Source organism: Vicugna pacos, chromosome 5 (assembly GCF_048564905.1).
Source record: "Vicugna pacos chromosome 5, VicPac4, whole genome shotgun sequence".
In the NCBI taxonomy this organism is placed as follows: Eukaryota; Metazoa; Chordata; class Mammalia; order Artiodactyla; family Camelidae; genus Vicugna; species Vicugna pacos.
In genome coordinates, this window is record NC_132991.1 from 65,896,367 (window position 1) to 65,923,499 (window position 27,133).

The 27,133-nt window shown below is 34.8% G+C and overlaps 1 protein-coding gene across 1 annotated transcript; it reads left to right on the forward strand.

The window, feature by feature from the left end:
• On the forward strand, nt 1-27,133 carry NDUFS1 (NADH:ubiquinone oxidoreductase core subunit S1). The gene is made up of 19 exons (XM_006205210.3): nt 1-159; nt 3,621-3,685; nt 4,203-4,294; nt 6,279-6,386; nt 7,079-7,155; nt 7,784-7,865; nt 7,957-8,087; nt 8,714-8,899; nt 10,906-11,040; nt 11,707-11,821; nt 12,577-12,722; nt 13,067-13,195; nt 16,645-16,774; nt 18,883-19,043; nt 22,185-22,339; nt 23,692-23,867; nt 24,429-24,563; nt 24,662-24,734; nt 25,918-27,133. Exons 2-19 carry the CDS (start codon nt 3,625-3,627, stop codon nt 26,007-26,009), a joined length of 2,184 nt encoding a protein of 727 aa, XP_006205272.1. The 5' UTR covers nt 1-159; nt 3,621-3,624; the 3' UTR covers nt 26,010-27,133.

Here is a 27,133-nt window from a genome sequence, read left to right on the forward strand (position 1 = left end):
TGTCGAACTGGGGTTTCTAGTCCCTCCTGGCTTCCCGTTCTCCAGACCCGGCGGACGGAGACAACCGAGGCCTCCATATTGAAAAAGCGACCCGGCCCCTAAAGGGTCGTTGAGGTGCGGACAGCTCTGCAGACCAGCCTCGGCTGCTCCAGGGAAAAGGTGAGGTCGTGTTTGGGTGAGAAGGTTGAGGTGCCTCGGCCCCTGGAGTTTGGTTTTTTGACGAGACTGTTTCCTTTGGCCCAGTCCACTTATTTTCTTCTTGTCCTTGACGGGGCGCCGCGTCCCACCCCGCCTCCTTGGGAACCCCCGAGAGCCGGCAGGTGAGGACTGTTAGCCGAGGTCTCTGGTCTAATGGACCTAAGAAGAGGAGGGGGTCTGGAAGCCTTGGGGAACGCTGGCCAAAATGCAGCCTTGTAGGTGACCTCTTTGCAGGGGAACGCAGGACAGTCTCCTTCGTGGAGAGGAGGCTGTTTTGTTCCCCGGGAGCGGGCCTGTGTCAAGTGACCTAGGCCTAAACACTAAGCATTTTCCCCCAAATTAACACAAACCTGCTACAGTGCATCTTTGATCACTGTTGCCTCAGCAATCGTCCATGCCTCTCTTGTTTTGTTTTGTATTTTGATTTTGTCTGTGGACTGCGTTGAGTAGTACTGTTTATCCTTTTCACTGGTGGGGAAAAGTGAAGAAAAAGACATATTAAGAGTTGGTCCAACGTCGCACTGCGAATAACAAAGCTATGTTGTTTAAAAGTTTGGGGGATCTAGTAAAATGGTAAAGTGCATTGTAAAATCATGGGTCAGGCACAACTCTGCTCAGAAACCAAATGAAGGTATAGAAAATGTAACCTGAACTGATTCTGGTGAATAGACACCAAGTTCGTTTTTTGTGGAATGTTGTTTTTTCTTACTGAATTGTGTGTACACCTTTAAATGGAGTGTTATAATGTTGCCAGAGCACCTGCACTCTTTAATTCCAGAAAAGTGGAAATTAAGTTATGGCCAGAGGTTGGAGATAGAATTTATTTAGCAAATACTAAACGTCAACTATAATTTAGAAATGAGACCACAAAGAATTAAATGAGTGATATGGCTGAGGAGTAGTTGGGACATTTTAGATAAGCTGGTAAAAGAGAGTCTCCCTGACGAATGGCATTTAAGCCAAAATTTGAAGGATGAGGAGGAGCCAAAAAGATCTGAGGGAAGAGCATTTCACCCTGAGGCTACAGCCTGTGTGAAGATGGTAGCTGTGGCAGCCCTGTGGAAGCCAGGAGACCTGTTGGGGGCTATTATAATAGTCCAAGCAAGAAATGAGAGTGGCTTGGAATAGAAATAGTACCTTGGAGGGAGAGAAGTGGATAGATAACAGCATACATGGTGGAGAATGTGGAGTAGTATTGCCTCTGAACAAAGTGTCTAGTCTAGTTTCAGACATGATTAGTCGTAATTAGGATTAATCCTAGAGATGATTATTTTTGTTCGTACGTGGTAGCTAAATAAGTGTAAAGTGCATTTAAGAGTTTTGGAAATCTGTTTTTCTTATGTTGAGGCTATGCAGTCTTCCATTTGATGTTGGGTTTTCAACAGACAGCCTAGTCCTGGTGGACTTCCCAGCTAAAGTGGACACCACTTTCATATTATATTGGAAACAAAATTATATTAAAGATTTTACACTGTTATATGAAATACTGGTTGTTGATTTTGAATCTGTCATTACTGTAATTCAGCAAATTCAACTTTACCTTTATTTCAGTAGATTTTAATAGGACAGTTGCTTCTCATTCTGGAACTTGGTGGTGAAACTACAGTTGACCCTTGAACAACTAGGGGATTAGGAGCGCCCACCCTCGTGCAGTCAAAAATCTGCATATAATTATAATTTATAATTTTGGCCCTCTGTATCCACGGTTCTGCATCTGAGGATTCAACTGATCTCAGATCTTTTAGTACTGTAGTATTTACTGAAAAAAATTCATCTATAAAGGGATCTGCACAGTTCAAACCCGTAGTGTTTAAGGGTTAACTCTATTTGATGATTATATTTTCAAGGACACTGTGCTAGGTCTCCAGAAAAGGGAAATGACCAAAGTGTACCATTTCTTATCAGGGAGCTTATAGTTTAGTAGGTGCTGAAATTGATTACTAACCTACAGTTTAGTAGGTGGAATGATAAAGGTATATGCACAGTGTGTCCTGATACTGAAGAGAAGGGTCACAAAGGAGGAGTACTTTAAAACTGATTTTCAGTGGCCAGTGGCTAGTACTGCCTAAATTGAATTCAGCTTTAACTGACATTAATTGAGCGCCTACTAATAGCACACAGCCTGGGAGATATTGTTTTCTTCTATAGATAAAGAAACAGAAACTCTTGATTTACCAAAAAGTCTTTCACTAGTAGGCAGCAGATGTCTGCAAATTTAATATCCCAAATTCTGAACTAATGAATTTTGAGTTATTGAGGTCTGAATTAATGGAATTTCCTGTTATACATCATTCATAATAGGTATGTGAAACTTTATGCTTAAAACTTAGGTAGATATACTATTTTTCACTCCTTTAACCTTTGAAATTCTTTATGTGATACATTTTGATCACGTAATTTGCATTTTAAGAGTTCCAAATGAATAATCAGATGCTTAGCCCATATAATCAAGTGGGTAGACAGAATGTTCAGTGCTTAGCCCATGTGATGAAGCGAATGGACCAAAAACTAAAAAATAGGATAACTTTTCTCTCTGTTTGCTTACGTAAAGCTTTAATTGCTGTTATTTATATAATCCACTTCCATTTATTTTGGTGATTTTCTCTCAGCTTCAGCACTGTTGACACTTCAGATAATTCTTTTTTATGGGGTACTATCCTGAGCGTTGTAGAATGTTCAGTAGCACCCTCGCCTCTACCCACTAGATGCAATTAGCTTTGCCCTGTCACAGCAACAAATAGTTTGTCCAGATATTGCTAAATGTTCTCTGGAAGCAAATTTGTCTCTTGTTGAGAACCCTGTTTTAGAGCTTACTGTGTACCAGCCTTGGGATAGGTACTGAGGAGAGAAAGATTCAAGAAGTTCATAATACAGAGGGTGAGTGGAGCAGGCACATAAATAATCGCATGTACTACTTGGCAAAGAAAATGGTATTCCAGACACTTTAAGGCTTGGGCTTGTGAGCCCGGCTGAGGATATCTCAGGAGCATCTAGTAGAAAACTGCTCAGAACATGGAATGTTAGAATGTGTATTAGCAGGAAATGAAGGCAGAAAGGAAAGCTTTATTTTACGTAGCTTTTAATCACAAGCTTGCTGTTGTTTTTGAAATCAATTCTACTATATAGTAGTGTTTTAAGTTAGATCATTTGTTTATAGTTAAAAACGAAGACAAAACTGCCCTTTTAAAGAATTATAAGGCTCAAATTTATATACTAGCTGCTCCTTAGATTCTTGACAACGTACAAATTTCTCTGAGAGGGAGTATTCATATCTCTAGAACTTGAGGAAAAATAGCAGGACTTGTAAATGTTCAGTGAAATAATGTATATAAAGTGCTTTAAAATCATAAAATATTACGGAAAAGTTTGTAATTAGGATTTTTTTCCTATAATAATACAGCTTTTCTTTGTTTTATTCTTAGCAATATGTTAAGGATACCTGTAACAAGGGCCTTAATAGGCCTTTCTAAGTCTCCTAAAGGATGTGGTGAGTATTTTTTTATTTGCATTTATGGGCACTGGACTTTGTATCTTTGTAAATTCGTAGGTCTGTGGTATGTTTCTTGAAAGACCCTAAACTCGTAATTTAAGTAAAAATAGAAACAGTGGCCCAAGTTGAATAGTCATTTTCAAAATATAACTTTAAACCATTTATAGAAATTATCGTGGAATAGAAAATAGTAGGAACTGTCCATCAGTGCCAAAATGGGAAAAGCAGTCATTCTGCTTTTGAGAAGTGGTCTTCCCGTGAACATATTTTCAGTGATATTAAAAGTTTCAATCTAAACTGCTGTTAAAAGTAGACAAACATATTTGGTATTCAAGATTAGAAAAGCTTTCTTCCAATTCAGTATTTTTAAAGTTTGTATCTAGTGAAAAAGAGGGGAATAATATATAATGAAGAAAAATTAAAGGTAGAGGTTAGAGTTAATTAATCCATTGTCCTCTGCTATAATAAATTGAATTCTGTTAATTTTTTTCACCTCAATATTTTTGATGTTCAGCTCGAACAACTGCCACAGCAGCAAGCAACTTGATTGAAGTATTTGTTGATGGTCAGTCTGTCATGGTGGAACCAGGAACTACCGTCCTTCAAGTATGCGTGCATTTTTATTCTTTATTTTTGTGTATGTTCTAATTTTTAAAAAGTTTATTTTCTTTATACTGTTTATTTACTTCTAAAATTTTCAAGATTTCTTGACAAATGTTCATTAAAGAACTACAGATAGTAAAATTATATGAAAATAAGTTTGATTTGAAATATTGGCATTTCAGAATAAGCTGTCATTTATCTGTTTCTGACTTTCTTAGTGAACTTTGGCAGTTCTTTTGTTTTACTTCTGCCTTACAAATAAATACCTATTTAAAAATTTTACGTTACCTAAATATTATTAGTTAACATAGGTAAGTTCGAGGAAAAGGTAACCTTTGTTGTGAGCCTTTTTGATGCTTTTCACTTTTACATAACCTTTCTATTTTTAGTAATATTTCTAAGAATGTGTCCTACAAAGCAGGTAAATGGTTCTCAAATTCGTGCTCTAAATATTTACTTTCTCCAAATTCCCCCAGAACGGACAAAGTTGGTCGTGGAAGTAATACTTCATTTCACCTGTAAATTACTGTAGCACTAAATGCTCTTTATTCATTTTAGCAGTAATTTCTAGACTATCTGCCAGGTGTAGACATGTAAACAATAAACGTATCATGTGACAAAAATATATTCAAGGTCCACTGGAGAATATTTTGGCATGTATAGGAGGTGGTAGAAAGAGATGTCAGAAACATTTCAGGTAATCCCTGAGGAGATTTGAAAGGATAGGTAGGTGTTTATATGTGGACAAGGAAGCTTCAAGTAATTTGGTATTGATGGAACATAAGGTATATGTAGAAAGGGAGATAATAGGGAATTGGGTTATTCTGGTAGAGGTTGAGTCATGAAAGAAGATACATATAATGTTAAAGAGCTTGTAGTTTGACCCATCAAGAGTTTTCATGGCTATTAAGCAGGATGACAGTGACTGTTTGGAGAATAATAAGATTAGAGTGAGAGACAAAGAAAGAGTGTATCTTGCAATAGTGGATTAGGAAATAAAAAGGCCTAAAATGGTGGCAGTGGGAATGAAAACAAGAGGGTATATTCAAGGGAGAATGAGATATAGACAGGCCTTAATGATGAAGAGCAGAGGAGTTTTTGTGATTCCTGGTGGTGGTAGCTTATTTGGGGATGTATAGTAGAAATTTTTGGCTGTCTATGGAGCTTACTCATGCAAATGCCTATTTATAGCTTGGAGAAGTGGAGGACTGTCAGGGCTGCAGATGAAGGTTTGAGTGTAATCATCATATATAATGTGAGCTAGTGTGAGGGCTGGGACAGTTGGCCCACTGCATCTAGCGCATAGAAAGACTCGATACAGTTTTGCTAAGTAGTTAAAATATTGAAAATTGATGGCAGAGCTTTAGAATGAAGGCTCAGGATGGAAGAACTAATTCTACAGGAAATTTAAATACATGTATAGGCTCAGAGAAGAAGCAAGAATAATTGGTAGAGCAGAACTAATCTCCCTCACTAGGCAAATGGAAACTGGGAAGAGCTTCAGTCAGCAGTGGGAGTGAGAGACCTGGGTGGGATATATGGAGCCAAAGATAGAACCAGATCATAGCCAGCCAGATGGTATGAAATGTAGTCTAATTCAAAGAAAGAGAGCTAGTCAAGGAGAAAGTCCAGGTATGAAACCACTGGGATATAGTTTGAAGGGGGAGTCTTTGTGGACAGTAGTTCAGAATAGAAATGGGGAATTAAGCCTTCAGCACAGTCTTTATCCAGTGTCTTCCACATAAGGTGTAGGCTTAGTGAGGATCTTTAGAGAGGTAGCTTCAGAGTGGACGGGGTTTGGAATCAAGAGCAAAGAACAGGAGGGAAATCTCTTTGGTAATGAAGTAAGAATGAAGATACCAATATTTATAGATAGGCAGGAGATGGCCTCATGTTGGATTCTTTGTTTGTGTTTCCTTTTTCCTGTGTTTAGACAAGGATAAGTTCAGGTTATTCTATAGCAAAAATTTTTAACTTTGTCTTCTAGGCTTGTGAGAAGGTTGGCATGCAGATCCCTCGATTCTGTTATCATGAAAGGTTGTCAGTTGCCGGAAACTGCAGGATGTGCCTTGTTGAAATTGAGAAAGCGCCTAAGGTACTTCATATCTAAAATTCCACACCATGCTGTAGAAGGTAGAAAACTTTAAGTCTTGAGCAAACTTCATTTAGAATCAGTTTTGTGGTAGTGGAGAATCTAGTCCTGTTTACGTCTATCTGTAAATTAATTCTTTGTGTGATTGATTCTCTTCATTTTGAAACTGGAAACACATCAATGAAAATGCTTTGTAAATGCTGCAAGTGACATATAATTGTAACACTTAGAAATTAAAGGGGCTTCTTGGAGTGGTCAGTATTTCCACATGACTATATAACACACAACTAGGATGTGGAGTTGCCAGGCAGCACATTAGAAGTGATTATGCTGTGCCATTTTCACTAGGCAATAGGGTTGCAGTGAAGAGGTTCACATTCAGTTTTATTGTTTTGGTTCTTGCAGTTCTAATTCAATAGTGCCTGCTAATCAAAACACGGTTATTTGATGTTCTGTTTCAGAGTCTCTTAGGAAAAAATCGCATTGATTATTAGAATAAAATTAAGAGGATATCTTATTTGTTTCTTAGAGAAATGTAAAATGCCAGATTATCATATTATAAATATGAAAACTAAGAAGTTCAGTCTTCAGAAATACTCTGTTCTTCCCTTATTTTCAAATGTATAATGTTTTTATATTTTGGATTACTTAATTACAAATAAATACAAATACAGATTTTTGCATTGAAATTCCAGGTTGTAGCTGCTTGTGCCATGCCAGTAATGAAAGGTTGGAATATCCTGACAAACTCAGAGAAATCTAAGAAAGCCAGGTACTTTATTGTTAACTCGGCATAATGACTTCTAAGAGCAGAAATTGCACATTTCAGGAAGTAGACCCTCCCATAGATGAGAAATTCGGTATCAAAACTGAACAAGTTTGGATGCTTGGCTTCTAGGAGCAGTGGAAGTGAGTACACAGTAAAGGAGGTAAAGTCAGGTGTTTGTGGTTTTGAGCCTAGATTGGTATCAGCGTTAAAATTCCATGTTTAGAACCTTGCTCAATTTGTGATGAACAGTGAGTCTGGGGCTTATTGAACTGAGTTTATTGCAGTGATACTGTACTGTGGTTGGGCTTGTTTTTGCTTTGCATTTGTGTTTTTGTTTTAAATTAATGTAAATGTTTTCTGAGGACCATTCAGCAACTTTTGGTAACTCTGTATTGTTAAAAGTCATAATTTTTTAGATTCTCTAATGATACTTTATTCTAGACGCCTATAAACATTTTTTAGATTATGTATTTAATGCTAATGATAGTTACATTGGCATTTCTGATAATAAATGTAAAGTAAATACTATTTGAGAGCATACATCTGTGATGGTTATTTAAATAACTTATATGTAAACCATTTTGAATGCCAGCGATTGACATCATTTTATATATTATAATTTTCCATACAGAGAAGGTGTGATGGAGTTCTTATTAGCAAATCACCCATTGGACTGTCCTATTTGTGACCAAGGAGGTGAATGTGATTTGCAGGTATGTAGTCTAAGTTTGTAAATCTTCTTGGTTGTCTCAAGTTTTAATTTTGATAGCAAAATTAGATTAATGTTTTCATAATCTACTTAAGGATCAGTCCATGATGTTTGGAAGTGATAGGAGCCGATTTTTAGAGGGGAAACGTGCTGTGGAGGACAAGAACATTGGGCCATTGGTAAAAACCATTATGACTAGATGTATACAGTGTACTCGCTGCATCAGGTAATTTTTTTTCCTTGTCTCTTCTGGAATGTCATACGTATACTTATTTAATAGTCACAAAATTTGGTGGAATAACGACACTGGAAACGATGGCAACTTCTATTTTTTTATTTTTATTTTTGAGGGGGGAGGTAATTAGGTTTATTCATTTATTTATTAATATTTTTTAGAGGAGGTACTGGGGATTAAACTCAGGATCTCATGCATGCTAAGCATGTGCTCTACCACTTGAGCTACACCCTCTCCCCAGATGGCAACTTTTATTGGTGGGAGAAGAGGAGTGTTGTTTTCAGTTGTTTCTTGCATAAGCCAATAAAATGAATAAGTTTCCACTTTTACTTAATATCAACTTTAGTTGGATTTAAAAATCAAAATGTACAAGCATTAACTGTGATAACTTGCTGAGCTATACTCATGATTTGTGCAGTTTTCCGTATGTGTATTATACTTCAAATTAAATGCGAACATTTATTGAATTATTTTTTTATTCAGGGACTATGTTCACCATTGAAAACATATTTGTATCTTTTAAGTGTTTTGAAAATCATTATCTCTTGGTGGTAATGATAGGAAAGGAGGTCATTTTGCTGGGTTTGACCATTTGATGGTACATTTTTATCTTGCAGATTTGCAAGTGAGATTGCAGGAGTAGATGATTTGGGAACAACAGGCAGAGGAAATGATATGCAGGTTGGCACATACATTGAAAAGATGTTCATGTCTGAACTTTCTGGAAATATCATTGACATATGCCCTGTAGGTGCCCTGACCTCTAAGCCCTATGCCTTTACCGCCCGGCCTTGGGAAACAAGGTATTCATCATTGTTGTGTTTTTTGTCCTTTATTTCACTACTATTCAAAAAAAAATTAAGGTTCATGTTCCTCCTGAGCTCTGATTGTTTTGGTGTGCTAAGTTTTTGATTGCTGTAAGTAAAACCCTTTTAATGGAAGATAAGTTGTTAGGTTGAAGGCTAGGATGAACCTGTTCAAATTACTGTGGTTTTCTTGGAAATTAACTCCAAAGTACTTAACCACAAAATTGTTTTATTCACTTGTACTTCCACGGAGTAAGATTGTCCTGATTTTTAAAAATTTATAGTTTCCTCTCATTGTATTTTAAATTTTCAACCATGTATACATACCATACTTTATTTAATCAGTTTCTATTAATAGACATTTAGTTTATTTTTTTTATAATTACAAATCTATGGTAAACATGATTATTTATACATTTTCTTAGATATCTCTGATTCTTCTGATTAAACCAAGAGATGTAATAGATAGTCACAATAAATTTGAATATTTTTTAGGTTCTAGAAACGTATCACATCAAATTGCCCTCCAATTTTAAACTTCTATCAGAGTATATGGGAGTATCTTGAAATTGAAGACTTTAAACAATGTATTTATGTATACAAAAGGTTTCAGGGGTTGAGTGCAGGGGGGAGAGAGTACATAACTGAAATGTTTACGTAGAAAGTTTTTTCTCCTCTCCTGAGGCTTCTATAATGCATGTGTTGCTACACTTAAGTGTTGTGCCACAGGTGTCTGAGATTCTGTTCATTTTTCTTAATTTTTTCTCTTTGCTTTTCAAATTGGATAAATTCTGTTGATCTATTGTCAGGTTTATTCATTCTTTTATTTGCTGTGTCAAATCTGCTATTCAGCCCCAGTAGTGAATTTTTTATTAGTCACACTTTTCAACTTCAGAATTTCTATTTGGTTCTTTTTTATAATTTGCATATCCTTATGAGAATCTCTACTTGTTGATTCATGGTTTCATATTTCCCTTTAATATTTAAACATGGTTTTCCTTAGTTTTTAAAATATATTTTAATACTCTTGTTTTTATTTTTAAGCAGGGCTTCTTAGGGGTTGCTTCTGTGTCTGTATCACTTAGTAGTCAGATACTCAGAATCCTTGAGCCAATAAAGTTTCCATCCCCTGCCTGTTAATCTATGTGGATAGAAATGCATATTCAAAGTTAAGGCTGTTTTCAGGTCTGCCCAGCTTGTACTTTGCATGGGCCTTTTCATCTCTGTGTTGTTAAGGAGTGTGTGAACAGCGTGGGCTCCCTCTAGTCTAAGTTGGCATTATGTGCAGCCTCCCCTAGGAATGCTTGCCCTGACTGCAGCCTCAAACCAGTAGACGCTTGGCTTTCCTCAGCTCAGTGACCTCTAGGATATCACTTTCGCAGACAGCCTTCCCCATTTCTCCAAATTGAGTGACTCTTTGTCTGCAGTAAAGACACTCCTATCAGCAGAGTTTGCCCCATCCTGGCAGAACCTCCAGCTCAAGGTGGTGTGAAAGGGGATAAGAATAGTCTCAAGCCAGAACAGCACTGATTTCCTCTGTTCTTACTCGAAGTTTAGCAGTTTTTCCACACATAAAAGCTTCTCATGATGTTGTATATATACTTTTGGTAGCTCTCCAAAGAATTGAGTTGGTTACTTTTGTCAGTTTTGCCTAGCTTTATTTTTGCTTTTGGTGGGGAGGATTTGTCAAGCTCCTTAACTAGCCATATGCAGAAATCCTACCCCTCTTATTATTTATTTTGATACTCAGATTATCCCAGATTTGGCTATTTGGTGCCCTTCCAGTTGGCTTCTGTATTAGATAATAGTTTTAAAGGTTTTATTTTTGCATTATGATCTATTCAGATATGAGAGTATACATCACAATTCCTCTAAGTTCCATTATTTTTAGAAATTCAGAAAGGAAAGTAATTGCAGAATTTGTTGGTTTTGGTAAACTGGTAACAAATTTTTTCCTTATTCTCAAAAGCAATATAGTAAATATGTGTGTTTTATTTTCTTAGAAAGACAGAATCCATTGATGTGATGGATGCAGTTGGAAGTAATATTGTGGTCAGCACAAGAACTGGAGAGGTGATGAGGATTTTGCCAAGGATGCACGAGGACATCAATGAAGAATGGATCTCTGATAAAACCAGGTACATGCCATATTGTTTCCTTTAACTTTTGCAATTGACTTAAACTTTTATAATTATCTTTATTTTAAAGAGCTATATTTTATATTTGCAAGTTAATGAATATAGACTATTGATATCTGTACTGTTTATATAGAGAATTGGACAAAATTGACATTAATAGCCCTGTGTGTATCACTGGCTTTCATAATAATTTTGAGAAATACCTTTTTTCCTCCCAGATGGAGAAATTGAAATAAATTAATCTTAATCTATTTCAGTTTGTCTCTGTCTCATTGGAGAACAGAAGCTAAATATAAGTCACAGTTGGCACAACATAATTTTGATGAAATATCTAGAGATGCCCAAGTTTTATAAGTAAAAATGGTTTGGCTTTCTTAGCTACCAATTTTTTTGTGTGTTACAACAATTTTAAGATTATTCAGTTAACTGAAAATTATAAGAACTCAAACTTTATAGGTGGTATTATAGTTTTAGGTGATACTCATAAAATATTTATTAGTTCAACTCCCAAAAAAACCTGGAATAATTATTTGTGTCCAAGTATTTATTCTAATTAACACTTGAGCCAATCCTGTATTTAAATAACATTTCTTTTAGATTTTAAAGTTGAAAGTTATGGTTGCCTCTTCAGCAGCATTCACAAATGATGTAATTTCTGTTATCTAGATTTGCCTATGATGGGCTAAAACGTCAAAGACTTACCGAGCCGATGGTCAGAAATGAAAAGGGGCTTTTAACGTATACCACCTGGGAGGATGCGCTCTCTCGTGTAGCTGGAATGGTAAAAGATTGAAATACAGAATAAATATATTTGTGATTTCCAAGGGACATCTTTGTAATGAAGAGGGGATGTGTTTGTCTTCAATTCTTTCCTCTTGCCAAGATTACCTTCCATTTAACCAACATTTATGGAGAACTGTATGCCAGATGTCACACTAGATGTAGGGATATAAAGACCTCTAGTACATGGTTCCGGCCTCCCACAATCTTGTAGTAGGAATAGATGCATAATTAGGCAACTGTTATATGCTATTTTGATGGTTGTGCCGAAAATGATACATGCGAGAGCACGTTGGAGGGATGCCTAACCAGGGCTAGCATGTTATCTAGGTAAGGTGACTCCTTAGACAAAGGCTAAGCACGAATACAGGCTTACCAGAGCAGAAATGAGGGGAATGGCTTTCTGGTCATAGAAAAACAATATCCATAAAGGGTTTAAAGGAATGACAGATACTTCAGAAGAAGTTGTATTTAATTATAGCTCCACAGTTTTCATCCTTCAGACATCATTTTGAGGCCCCTTTGTTCCCAATTTAAAACAAACAGCTTTATTCCAAGCTGATGTTATTAGCCTCCGTCCCACATACACTTCTGCTTTTCACTTTTAGATTAATGGTGCAAAACTTTTTAGTCAGATGTTTGTTGCTTTTTTTGAACTTGAAAATGACTACATTACTGTTTTGTTTTCTGAACAATTCATTGTGGTCTTTTGCTCAGTGAAGGTTTCTTCATGATACCCTTTTCATCCATTTTTAGTTGCAGAGTTTTCAAGGCAGTGATGTGGCAGCAGTTGCAGGTGGCTTGGTGGATGCTGAAGCCCTGGTAGCTCTCAAAGATTTACTTAATAGAGTGGACTCTGACACCCTGTGCACTGAAGAGGTCTTCCCCACTGCGGGAGCTGGGTGAGAAATTTGAAGCTAGGATCTAGGCTTTCTTTCTTTTCTTTCCCCCCAGTTACAAGTTGTGTTTAAACCAACACATCTATAGCATCTATGATTTATATGTGATAACTGGGATACTCCAACATTCCTGCTACTTTATTTTCACATATAGAACAAAGTCAAATCAGGAGCTGTTAGAGAATTCAATTATTAATAAGTATCTGAACCTTCGATGTAAGTTAAGGATACTTCATAAAACTTTTTTGTCTGGAGTGCCATAGGTTTGATGACATAAGAATATTTCATAGATTGTCGGTGTGCATTAGTTTTAAAGTAAAATTGCATTTTGTATTTTGTGTTTCTAGCACGGATCTGCGTTCCAATTACCTTCTTAATACTACAATTGCTGGTGTGGAAGAGGCGGATGTTGTCCTTTTGGTTGGTACAAATCCACGTTTTGAGGCACCACTATTTAATGCTAGAATTCGAAAAAGGTTAGTAATAATATTCAGGGTTTTAAAAACATTTATATAATAGTTTGTTTCATATATGAAAAGTGACCATTTTAGCTGATTTCATAATAGTGTTAGTGGGAGTGAGACTCCAAAAGATAACTGGAGGCCAATTTCTAACAGGTCCGTTCCCTCCTTCTCCCCCTGCTGATCTTTTTATTTTATCTTTTTAGTTTGAAGTAATTTAAGGTACTTAAAATGATCTTTGTATACCCATTTATTGTATAATGTTCACCCAAGTGAACCAATTTTAATATTCTATTTTTTTTCTCCATGTGTGAATATAATCTTTTGAAAGTAGGTTTGTAGGTATGATATCCTTTTTCTCCCACAGTAAATACTTCTGTGTGAATTTCCTAAGAATTTTCTTAAGACACATTCTCTGTTTAAGAATATAATTCTCTAGTTAATCAAGAATTTAGTATTGATACAGTGTTACTATCTAGTTCATAGTTTATATTCTGATTTTTCTCTCTCTTTTATAATTTTTTCCTGCTGAGGATCCAGTCTGGAGTTACACATTGCCGTTAGTGTCATGACTATTCAGTCTCATTTTTTGACATTTTTTTGAAGAGTATAGGGCCAATTATTTTGTAGAATGCCTCTCCATCTTTTTATATCCTAGATACTTATGAATAGGTCAACCATATTATTTATTGTCTAAAATAGGATACTGTTGAGAGTAAAAGGAGGAGTTGTTAATTACTCTAGGATAACAGGTAAAACCCACCACTGTCTCAGACAAACCAAGAATATGATCACTGCATTTATAACTATTTTTGCAGGTCCTGGATCCATACTTCCCTACCAAAGAGAATAGATATGAATGATGCGGTCTATTTTTATGAACTTTATTTAAATGGCCAAATGGATAATGAAATAATTGACTTTGCTATGTAAATATGGCAAAATAAAGACTATAGATCATTTATTCTAAAATTAATGTCTTTGTTTATAGCTAGCTTAGAGTTAGCATTCGTACACAGCAAATGAATTCATTGTACAGGCTTACCTCATTTTGTTGTGCTTTGCTTTATTGTACTTTGCAGATACTGCTTTTTTCAAATTTAAAGTTTATGGTAGCCCTGCATTGAGTAAGTCTATCATCACCATTTTCCAACAGTATTTGTCTACTTTGTGTCTCTGTGTCATATTTTGGTCATTCTCGCAGTATTGTAAACTTGTTTATTATTATATTTGTTGTGGTGATCTGTGACCAGTGATTTTAGATATTATTATTGTAATTATTTGGGGACACCACAAACCATACCCACATAAGATGGTGAATTTAATTAATAAATGTTGGTGTGTTCTAGCTGCTTTGCCAACTGGTTGTTCCCCATCTCTCTTCCTCTCCTTGGGTCTCCCTATTCCCTGAGACAAAGAAATACTGAAAGTAGTCCAATTAATGACCTACGATGGCTTCTAAATGTTCAAGTGTTTGAGATAGGCCAAAAGCTAGGCCTCTTGTGCCAAACGGTTAGCCGAGTTGTGAATGCAAAGGAAAAGTTCTTGAAGGAACTTAAAAGTGCTATTCCATTGAGCACATGAATGGTAAGAGCAGAACAGCCTTATTGCTGATACAGAGAAAGTTACAGTGGTCTGGATAGATCAGACTGGCCAAAACATTCCCTTAAGCTAAAGCCTAATCCAGAGCAAAGCCCTAACTCTTTAGTTCTGAAGGCTGAGGAAGGTGAGGAAGCTGCAGAAGAAAAATTTGAAGCTAGCAGAGGTTGGTCATGAGGTTTAAGGAAAGAAGCTGTCTTCATAACATAAAAGCACAAGATGAAGCAGCAAGTGCTGATGTAGAAGCTGCAGCAAGTTATCCAGAAGATCTAGCTCAGATAATGAGGGTGGCTACACTAAACAGCAGATTTTCAATGTAAATAAAACATCCTTATATTGGAAAAAGACGCTATCTAGGACTTTCATAGCTAGGGAGTTGTCAATGCCTGGTTTCAGAGTTTCAAAGGACAGGCTTTTAGGAGCTAATACACCTGGTGACTTTTAAATTGAAGCCACTGTTCAGCTTGCCATTCTGAAAATCCTAGGGCCCTTAAGAATTATACTAAATCTACTCTAACTCTGCTCAATAAATGGAACAGCAAAGCTTGGGTGACTGCACATTTGTTCAGAAAAAAAGATTCCTTTCAGAGTATTACTGCTAATTGACAGTTGGACCTGATCACTCAAGACATCTGATGGAGATGTACAATGAGATTAATGTTGTTTTGTGCCTGGTAACACAACAGCAATTCTGCAGCTCATAGATTAAGGAGCAATTTTGGTTTTTAAGACTTACTATTTAAGAAATATATTTCTTAAGGCTATAGCTGCCATAGTGATTCCACTAATGGATCTGGGCAAAGTAAATTGAAAACCTTCTGGAAAGAATTCACCATTCTAGATGCCATTAAGCAAATTCATGATTCTGGGAAGAGGTTAAGATAATCAACATTAACAGGAATTTGAAAGAAGTTGATTTCAACCCTCATGGGTGACTTTGAGGGACTCAAGATTTTAGTGGAGGAAGTTACTGCAGATGTGCAAATTGCAAGAGAACTAGAATTAGAAGTGGATCCTAAAGATGTGAGTGAATTGCTGCGATCTCAATGGTAACACTTTAATGGGTGAGGAGTTAATTCTGATGGGTAAGCGGAGAAAGTGATTTTTTGAGATGGAGTCTACTATCTTTACAGAATCCTGTAAAAAATTGTTGAAATGACAATAGAGAATTTAGAATATTACATTAATTTAGTTGATAAAGCGGCGGCAGGATTTGAGAGGACTGACTCCAATTTTGAAAAAAATTTCTATGGTGGGTAGCATGGCTAGAGATTTGTTCGTGAAAGGAAGAGTTCATTGACTCAGCAGACTTCATTAGTGTCTTATTTTAAGACATTGCTGCAGCCACCCCAGCCTTCAGCAGCCACCACCCTGATTATTCAGCAGCCATAAACATCGAGGCAAGACCCTCCACCAGCAAAAAGATTTCAACTCACTCAAGATTCAGGTTATGGTTAGCATTTTTTTAGCAATAAAGTATTTTTTATTGAAGATATGTGTGTATATATATTTTTTTATGTAATACTTTTGTACATTTAATTAGACTGCAGTGTAGTGTAAACATAACTTACATATGCACTGGGAAACCAAAAAATTCATGGGACTTCCTTTATTGCGATACTCACTTCGTTGATGGTGGTCTGGGACCGAACCCACAATATCTCCAAGGTATGCCTGTGTTTTTAAAACACTTTATTTTGAAAGGTACATAGTAAATTATATCTTTTAAAGTTGAGTGTTCTGGAAGTGCTTTTGTGCTTTTTTAACATTTTGTAATTTAAATAGATGTAGCACTTAGCATTGATAAGACTGGTAATTATGCTAACTTAGTGATTTAGCTCTAAAAACTGTTGTTTTTATTTCAGCTGGCTTCACAATGACTTACAAGTGGCCCTTATAGGCAGCCCGGTGGATCTCACTTACAGATATGACCATCTGGGAGATTCTCCCAAAATTCTTCAAGACATTGCTTCGGGTAGCCATCCATTCAGCCAGGTGCTCTCAAGTTATGTGTATCTACTCTTGTTGATTTTCAAGTGTTGTTTTTAAATTTTATTGTTTTTACAGTAACAATATGTGATTACTGTTGAAAAAAAACCCAGCAATATAGGAAATAATATGTAAGAAAATAAAAATTATCGAAAATCCCACCACCCCAAACGAATATTGACGAAACCTCATAGTCACCTCTCTATTCATATATAGGGCAAGATGGATGAATAGATAAGTAAACAAGAATGAAATCATGATGTACATTTTTATTTATCAGAGTTTAATTTTACTTGAAGTTAATCAGAAAAGAAAATGAAGTGAAACTGGAAGAATTGAACTTCAAATTTCAGTGAAATCTTTCTTTACAGCAAGAAGTATTATTCCTAAAAGAAATTTCACCAGTTCTTTTACATGACTTTTTTATTACTGAGTTCTTTATTTACATTCATTTCATTGCTGTCTGGAGTTCAGAGTTTTTGGTTATTTTTTTTCCCAAGAAGGATTTTCCTTGAGTTCTTTCTTTCTTGAGAATGTCTGTTTTATTCCTGAAGAGAGCCTTGGCAGGGCTTTATAGGGTTGTATTTTTTTTTCCTTCTGAACTGCCTTTTATTCCTCTGGAGAAGCCTGTTGTCAACCATATTCTCCCCCAGCCCTGTCCTATTGTTTTTTTGTTGTTGTCTAGATAATTTTTTTTTTATACTTGCTGCTTTATCCTTGACATTTAGTAACTTCATTGGACTATATCTTAATGATAGTGGTTCTCTACCATTTTTTTATGGGACAATGCATCTTTCAGTCTAACGATTCAGGGTGCTTTTTGTTTTAGGATTTGTGTGTGTGTGTGTGTGTGTGTGTGTGGTGGTGGGCTGGTGATTGCTTAAAAAAAACTTAAAGGGTTTCTTTTTCTTATGTAACAGTGATTTCTGATAGTAGGCAGTTGTCCAAGGATGTCACCAAGGCAGGAGCCTGACTTCCTGCTTTGCCATTCTCAGTGCCCTTGTTCACTCACGTGTGTTTGTGGTTTGTATGTGAGCCTCTCCTCGTGCTTCCAAGGTGGTTGCTCCACTTACAGCTTCAGGTGTAGGGAAGAAGAAAGTCAAGTGCGAAGGGACAAAGCAGCCAAACCCATCTCCTTTGTTTGTCAGTTTTGGATACCATCATTGTGATTATAATGATCAAAAGTATTTTTTAAAACTTTATTGAAAAGAATCCCTCTTCTCTCTCCAGTTCACGTCCCCATGCCCCAGAAGGTGATGAGCGTTCTTCAGGAGAGTTTTCTTATGTAATAGATTTACATGTATTTTCTACTAATGAGTTCTGTTCTCCTTGTTAAGAACTCTGAACAGTGCAAATATTGAATCCCCTTTTCTATCTTATCTGTCTTTTTTCCTTTATTACATGTATATTATCTTCCATCTACTCTCTGTGTCCCAAGAAGGGAGGAGAAGATAGGGAAAACAGTGATCACTAGATCACAATGCAGAATACCTAAAACTTCAAGGGCTTTGCTTTGAACCATAGTGACTACCTGAATACCTAAAATAGAGAGGGAATACACCCCAAGTGCAAGAAACTGCAGATATGGGGAGGATAGAAAAATTAGAAGTAAAGCTGTAGACTAATAACAGCTCACTTTCCTGCCATCTTCTGTGTCATTCTTCAATAAATAGCTGGCTTCAACCAAAGACTCAGCATAAGAATTATACCTAGATACTACAAAGAGGAGGACATACATACAACCAGATTTACTCAAAAAACATCTTGCTAGTGCTGTGAAAAGGCTAAACAAGTACCAGATAAAATAGATTTTCAAAAAGTAAGCTCTGGAAATGAAAACCTGAGCCAAACATCCTTTGGTCAGAATGAATACAGTTAGGTCCCAGAAAAATTGAGGAATGTCTGTGTAGAGGTTCAGATGATACTGTGTGTAATAGGAGAAACCCTGCTCAAGTACCATGTCTATTGTATGTCCTTATGTTGACTAGCAAATCAAGACATTCATGTTGGAACTAATACTTGGGACAGCATATTGTAGATGCAAATTTGGTTAGATTTAGTTTATTTTTAATGTTTTTTAAATCAGAAGTTTTTTTGGTTATCTTTTTCAATAGATCCTAAAGGAAGCTAAAAAACCAATGGTAGTCCTAGGCAGTGCTGCACTCCAAAGAAATGATGGAGCAGCAATTCTTGCAGCTGTTTCCAACATTGCCCAAAAGATTCGGATGAGTAGTGGTGTTACTGGTGACTGGAAAGTAATGAATATCCTTCATAGGTATGTTGAGTTATTGTTTTATATTCTGTGATTTTCTGTATATGTGATCCTATTACACCGTCACATTTAGATTTACGATCTTATTATTTAGTAATATTATCTTAGTAACAGATGTGAAATAGAAACCTTTATTTGTGTGAGAAGAACCCAAGATAATAAATAATATTAAAATTATTCAAATAGCAGTAAATGCTGAGAAAATCTTGAAAATCTATCATATTAATATACCTTGGATCAAAAATTGAAACAAGTCTTCTGACTTTAAGGGATAAAAATGTAAGCTAACATGAGAATTCATCTGAAGTGAAGTTTTTCTCTGACAATATTAATAATATAGGTTTATTTTTGGAAAGAGAAGAAATTATATGAAAATAAAAATTACCCGTAGTCCACGTCTGTAGATAATTATTGTTACTCTTGTGAACTTTCTTCTGGAGTTTTCTTGTGTGAGTATAAATATTTTTTTAGTTATATAGTTGAAATCATACTGTGAATAGTTTTGTATTTCGCAGGATATACGCTTCTAAGTCTTTTTTTAAAAAACATTTCTGAGGTTTTTAATGCATATTTCCAACTTGCTCTAGAAAGGTTGTACCAATTTTACATTAGTGAATGAGTTTCCCATTCTACATAATTCTTTCTACCCTAAGTATGATTTTTCAAATCTTCAAATTTGTTTAAGGCTTAAAACTAAACACTTTTAAGTATGATAGGGACTTTTTTTCATTTAAAAGTGTTTGAATGCATTTTTAGACATTAATTGCAGTGTTACATTTCCCCTCTTGTTTTAATTTGGCATTATAAATCAGCATGTGAACTTTTTTAAAACTTCATATTTTTAAAAGGTTATTTATATTGGCCACCTCTAGATCCTTTCTAGCCACAATTTTTAGAATAGAAAGGAGACTGGGTATTTTCTTATTTTTAATTCACTTGTGAGTCCATGTTTTTATTAATGTAGTTTTTTGAGTTTTTTTTCATTTGTTTATTTTTCTGAATGGGTGTTTAATAACTTAAAAAAAAAATTCCTGAATGTCTAACAATTTCTTTCTGGTTCCTTCTCTTAGATGACCACTTGGCTAGATACAAAGATCACAAACTTTTTGCCTTTAATACTTAGTATTTTTTTCACCCTTTTCTTTCACTATTTTAGAGAGGATATCATCTGATTTGAGTTTTGTCTCTAATGATAACCTGATTTTATATATTTATGTGTTTTGGTCTGCCTGCCCACTCTTTGGATTCCTTATTTTTTTTGTGAGGAGGTTATTTATTTAAGTGGAGGTACTGGGGGTTAAACCCAGGACCTTGTGCATGCTAAGCACGTATTCTACCACCGAGCTATACCCTCCCCCACTCATTTTTTATGTTAAAAAATTCTACCAGAATATAACTGGTGACATTCATTTGACCTTACCTTTGCCTCGAAATATAAAACTCTCCATTTTCAAAATGAAAGTTTTGATTTGCTTTTTCTTTTGAGTTCAGAAAAAGCCAGTTGGTTTACTTTTACATTGTTATTTGCTCTTGTGCAAAAGTGTCTATTTGTTACACATCGGTTGGCCCTTTAAATTTTCATCTCTTATCTTTTCTCTCATAGTTTTTCTCATTTTTTTCTCTGTATTTAGGGAGAATTTCTTACATTCTATCATTTGTGAGTTTTCATTACTGTGAACACTGACACCATTGTAATTTTTAATTGATTAACCTTGTTTTTTGGTATTTTTTTTCATTTCATTCTTACCACAAGATTTCCTCTTTATAAAAATTCACTGTAGTTTATTAAGACATATCTTTTAATGCTTGTTGAGGACCTGAAACTTATATTTTAAAACCTTTTCTTTATTTCTTATAGTAAGTCTGTTTCAGAGTAAAGCATATTTTCTAACTCTTAGAGACTCTTTTAATTGGTTCTGTAGTTTTTTGTGTTGTCTACTGATCATTCTCGTCGAGACAAACTTAGACTTACACTCAGTTTGTTTTCCAAGGTGAGGTGGGCTCTGTCATAAATTAATGTGAGTCTCTGCCCACATCTTTGAGAGACAGCAAGACTTAGAATGAGGGAAATTAAGAAAAAAATACTATGTAGGTGGAGCGATAGGGAGAGCTAAATTTTAAAATTGAACTTGGGAAGTGTGCTTTCTCTAACTTTGTTCTTTTTTAAGACAGATTTGGTTATCCTGGGTCCTTTACAGTCCATATGAATTTTAGGTTAGCTTGTCAGTTTCCACAAAAGATTCAACTGTGATTTTTGATAGGGATTGCATTAAATCTATAGATCAATTTGGGGATTATTGTCATTTTAACAATACTAAGTCTTCCAATCCATGAACGTAAGCTGTCTGTCCATTTGTTATGGCATTTAATTTCCTTTGGAGTTGTTTTGTAACTTTCAACAAATCTTGGACCTCTTTTGTTAAGTTTTTTCAAAGGATTTTATTCTTTTGATGTCCAATTAGAGAGTTTGACAGAGCAGCAGCATCTAGTGTGAATTTGTTTGACCTGCCCTCTTCTCTTACCAAATAGGTAAAAGCTTCATGCACAGTAGACCCTCGCAATGACTGCTTTTTCTATAAAGAAAGTTAATGGTAGCAGAGTAGACCAAAGACTCCCAAATGTTCAAAGGATAGTTATTTGAGACCTCTTTTTTAAAAGATTATTATCTGCTTATAATAGTAATGTATTTTCATTGAAAAATATCCATAAGGACATACATCAGTATACTAATTAGAGTTCTGTGAATTAGTTTTATGAGTGGTATTTAAATTTTTCCCTTTTGGTTTTCAGAATCATCTAATTTTTTCTAATAACTGTGTTTGGCTTTATCAAGTCTTACTGTATTGAATAAAAATCAATTTAAGACAGTTGCAGTTGGCATAAAGTTTCCAAAATTACTGCAGTAAGCATTATTTCATGAAGAGACAGTGTCCTAAGCATCTTGTTTCTTTGTTTGCCATTCTTAAAACAGTAAAAGACTGCTGTTTCTGGTTTTGACATCTATTTTAAATGGGTAGGAAAGATGAGGGAAGATCTTTGACAGCATTAAATAGAAAAGAGACTAGGTATCATTTCAGGAATCTCTTTAATTTTTTTCTAATGAGAACACAGCAAGGTTACTAAAAATCCATAATTGTTTTACAGAATCGCAAGCCAAGTAGCTGCTTTGGACCTTGGCTATAAACCTGGGGTGGAAGCAATTCGGAAGAACCCTCCCAAAGTACTGTTTCTTCTGGGAGCAGATGGAGGTTGTATCACTCGACAGGATTTGCCAAAGGACTGTTTCATTATTTATCAAGGTTAGTAGCTTTTGTGACACTAAAAACCAAAGGGAATAGTACATTGTGTATATTAGAAACTATTGAGGTATATTTAGTTGATTGAATATTTTCCGTTTCCCACACAGCCCCCAAGTTTTTTAAATGGTTATTAAATTTTCTATAGATATTTAAATACTTTAAATTTTATATTTAAAAATTGGTTTTATTAGTTACATAGTTGATATTGCTATTAAGAATTATTACCTGGTGTTATTTAATAACGAAAAATTAGAGGAAACCTAAATGTCCCCAGAACAGTAATATAAATTATGAAATATTATATAGTATTACATCCAGCTTTTCAAAGAATATTTAGTGTTATTATGATTAACGGAAAGCACTTTTATGTAAACAATGTAAAAGTCAAAAAATCATGAGTCTTGTGTTATAGGACATTTAATGAATTGTATTTAACAGTACTCCTTTGGCTTTTTGTGTTTAACTCATTTTCTCAAACTCTCATTCATTGTAAATGTAATCAAGTTTCCTTGGAATAAATGGAGTCCAGAGTATTCCTGGATAATTTACAGAGAAAAATATGTAACTTTGCACTTTATTTTATACATAAGCACTATAAATTTATAATAGGCTTTTTATTGCCATGGCATATAAAAAGCATTGTGTAACAATATTTCTTACCTTTAGTATAAGGTTAGACCAAAATGCATAAACTAAAATCTTATGCTAGTTCTATCCAGAGATAATCATTGGTGATAGCTTAGGTATGTGTGTTTCGTACATATTTCTGTTCATATGAACACATGTGTACAAATGAGATCAAACTTTGTATGTTCTATAGCTTTCTTTCACTTAGATTTCTTTTTTCTTCCAACACGTTTGTTAAACTTCTAATGAGTAGGTATTCTTTCAGTATACTATTCTCTGTACTCTCCTGTTTATGCACTTTTAAGTATTATTACTGTCATATTCCTGTTCTCCACTTTTTGTTTCTCTACCATTTCAGTTTACTTTACCAAATTTCACTAACATACATCTGAGCATTTCCACTTCATAATCATCAAAAGAAATAATATACCTAGTTGCCCATTATATGTGATGTATGATATTATACATATTTATGTATTTGCAAAAATTAATCTGGGAAGACACATACCAAAGGCTTTAACAGTAGTTATCTTTGGGAAGGGAGTTTAACAAGGGCAAGGTGGACTGTAATTTTTATTCCAAGTACTTCAGTGCTATAGTGTTTTAATTTTTAAAACACTTGTCATTGTAAAAATGGGACTTTAAAGGTTGTACACTATGCTCATGTATTATACCTAATCAGCTTTGTGCTCAAATGTGATTTACCGTTTTCCGTCTTTTCCCAGGGCATCACGGTGATGTCGGAGCTCCTATAGCTGATGTCATTCTCCCCGGCGCTGCTTACACAGAGAAGTCTGCCACTTACGTCAACACTGAGGGCCGAGCTCAGCAGACTAAAGTAGCAGTGACACCTCCTGGCTTGGCAAGAGAAGACTGGAAAATTATAAGAGCCCTTTCTGAGGTACTCGTTCTTGGTGATGCTGCTAATGGGGTGTGTGACATGTCAGCTTGTCAGAATGATTTCAGAGTCAAGGAAGGTGCAGGTCTGAGATTCAGAGATGATTTGAATAATCTCTATAGAAAACACATCTTTAGAAAATGGGGATTTCAAGTTAGTGTTTTTATTTTTGACTTGTTTTTTCCCTAAAGAGACTTCTTTTAATTCTTTTCACTGTAAAAAGAAGCATTAGGAGGTTTAAAATAATGGACAGTTGTCTGTAAACTGTGTATATGATCAGTAGCAGGTTAGCACAGGCATTCAGTTTTAGCAAAGCATTTCTTTATTTCATAATCAGTCTGTTTTTTAAAAAATAAATTAGTAAGTAGTGACAGCTATTTATTAATTAGAAAAATTGTTGATAGTAGTGTTCCCCACTTAACCACTTGCTTAATGTCATACAAGTGGACACCAATATATTTTTCCATAGTACTGCATTATTTTACTGTAGCTGCAGTGATATATTATTTAAAATTTTTAAGTATTAATGCTTTATATCAATTTTTGGAACCTGTTACGTTACAGATTGCAGGAATGACTCTACCATATGATACTCTGGATCAAGTAAGGAACAGATTGGAAGAAGTCTCTCCTAATCTTGTTCGATATGATGATGTTGAAGGAGCTAATTATTTCCAACAAGCGAATGAGCTCTCCAAGGTAAAACTTGTGCATGTGCAGTTTTCATCATGATGTATCCTCTGGTGTGACAGTACTAGTTTTCAATACTGTTACTGTTTTCTTACCTTTTTTTGCAGCTAGTGAACCAGCAGCTTCTTGCTGATCCACTTGTTCCACCTCAGCTAACAATAAAAGACTTCTACATGACAGGTATGCAATTGTCAACATGACTGCCAGATGTGAAAGGTGGGAAGGAATAAGGTCATCTAATTTAGCATTATGATTCCAGCCTGTTAGTGCTAGTATTCGATATTTTTAATCTTAGAAGATTTTCAAATATCAGAACTAATAAAATTTCATATTTTCTGATTTTACTTTAATATCTTTCTGAAATGTAAGTAGAGTTTGAAAATCTAAGAAGAGTGAACAGATTTTAAATATAAAATTTTACTGTTACATGTAAAAATCTCTGTGTAGCAATTTAGAAAGAATTTTCTAAGTGACAACTGTGAAGGTTTTTCTGAGAATTACAATAGAAGAATTCAAACACTAAAATGTGAAACATGTTAAATGGTGCTTCTGATGTAAATTGTTAAGAATGTTCTTAAGGAATACAGACTAACAAACTTGTTAACTGAAGATTTTACAACACTTGATATAACGTCTAGGTTATGAGGTAGTTAATAGATGATTTTAAATAATTTTCTGTTCTAAAAGCAGATAGGCGTATATTTTAAGTTTTTAATACAGTTTGTTTATACCTAAGATTATGTTTAATAGGTTTTTTAGTTATATTACGAAAGTTGTGTTCTTCGTAGAATATATACCTAAGCCCACAAGGGCAGGAAGAGTCACTATGATCCCACTTCCCAGAAATAACTACATGTATGTTTAACATTTTGGTCCGTCATCCAGGGATATAAGCATATATTAACTTACTTAAACTAAAAATGAGATTATTTGTTTACTTAGTGGAGGGCAGTTTAGCAGGTTTATTGAAATGGAATTTACATACCATAAAATTCACCTATGAAGTGTACAATTCATGGTTTTAGTATACTGTTTTGTAACCCTTTTCTTCAATAATGGTATATATGCACATTTTTTTCCCTATCTTTAATATTTTTCTGTATTTTTACTGGTTGCATACTGGCAAATTGTATGGCTGCATAAAACTATTGAATCATTCCTAGGAGTACTTACTAAAAGCATTTAGCTAATAAAGGGCTTATCTTCTGAACTTATTGGTTGATCTTCCAGTATTTACATATAGTTACATAGAGTATTATAGTCTTTTTTTAGTTGTTCCTGAATGTGGACAACAGCAAAGTTTTACTATGTGCATTTTTTGAAGTTGTATTTTCAAAATGCACATTTTCTTGATATCTTCCAGATTCAATTAGCAGAGCCTCACAGACAATGGCCAAATGTGTCAAAGCTGTCACAGAGGGTGCTCAGGCAGTAGAGGAACCATCCGTATGCTGAAATATCTACTGGGACCCAGTTTTGCTACAGTTAGTTAATGGACAGTTATGTTGGAGTGCTCTCTTCGAGGTATCTCTTTAAAAAATAATCTGAATGATGTCATATTTAAGGTTCTACCATGTTTTATTTGAACACGATATTGCAATTATCAAAGAGCTTGAGATTTCAAAGCATTTATGTATTGTGTGTAAACCTTGTTAAACAGCTTAATAAACATTATACAGATGCTCTTTCATGTAAAGGCATTGACAATCTTTGTGACAAAAAAAGAAAATCCTTAAAATGTGAATTTTTATTTATCTTCAGTGATGACTTACATTTGTAAAATGGTTGAAATAAGAATAGCTTCCATTAGGGCCTTTTTTTTTTAAGTGCTAAAGAAAAAATTTATGTATTCTGTCAAGCTGGGTAAATAGAAAAAATATATATAATATAACCATACATCAGACATGTATCTTGGACAACTCTAATTAATAATAATCATAATAATGATAGCTAATGATTATTCAGGTTTTTTAATGTGCTAAGCACTCTGGTTTTACATACATTATCTTGTTTTGTCCTTGTTACATCCCTTTGAGGCAGTGTTATCTCATTTTACAGATGAAGAAACTGAAGCCCAGGGATATTGGGTGGATATTGGGATATTGCTGAAAGCCACGGCAAAAAAAAAAAGTCATAGAATCACGCCTGATTTTCTGACTTCAAAGCCTATTTGTTCTTAATTGCTGTACATAATTTCCTCCCATTAATACAGATTCCATAGGTTGTTACTTCTAAGAATTAGTATTGAGGAGCTTAATGGATAACACATTTTTCTGTTTTCTCTTGAATCTGTTTATAATGTTGTGGTGATTTATGTGATTTTTTTTTTTCTGTATAATAGATTGCATACATATGCACCCTTGGAATGAGGGAGGTCTCAAGAGATATAATTTAGGTCCTCATCGATGTTCCATATTTATTATATTAATACCATCTGTAGTATTAAGCAACTAAATTATTCCAGGGATAGAAGACAAAACTAACAGCTTTCATAATTTTCAATTGTCAAAAAAAAATTAAAATTTTACACTTAATCTAGGAGCTAATCTAATGCTATATTAAATGTTTTTCCAAATCTA

Bases quoted from the DNA above. Each gene is read 5' to 3' on its own strand.
- NDUFS1 (XM_006205210.3), top strand. From the start codon at position 3,625: ATGTTAAGGATACCTGTAACAAGGGCCTTAATAGGCCTTTCTAAGTCT. The intron at 8,900-10,905 runs GTATTCATCATT...TTATTTTCTTAG, and splicing joins GCCCGGCCTTGGGAAACAAG to AAAGACAGAATCCATTGATG. The intron at 11,822-12,576 runs GTAAAAGATTGA...ATCCATTTTTAG, and splicing joins TCTCTCGTGTAGCTGGAATG to TTGCAGAGTTTTCAAGGCAG.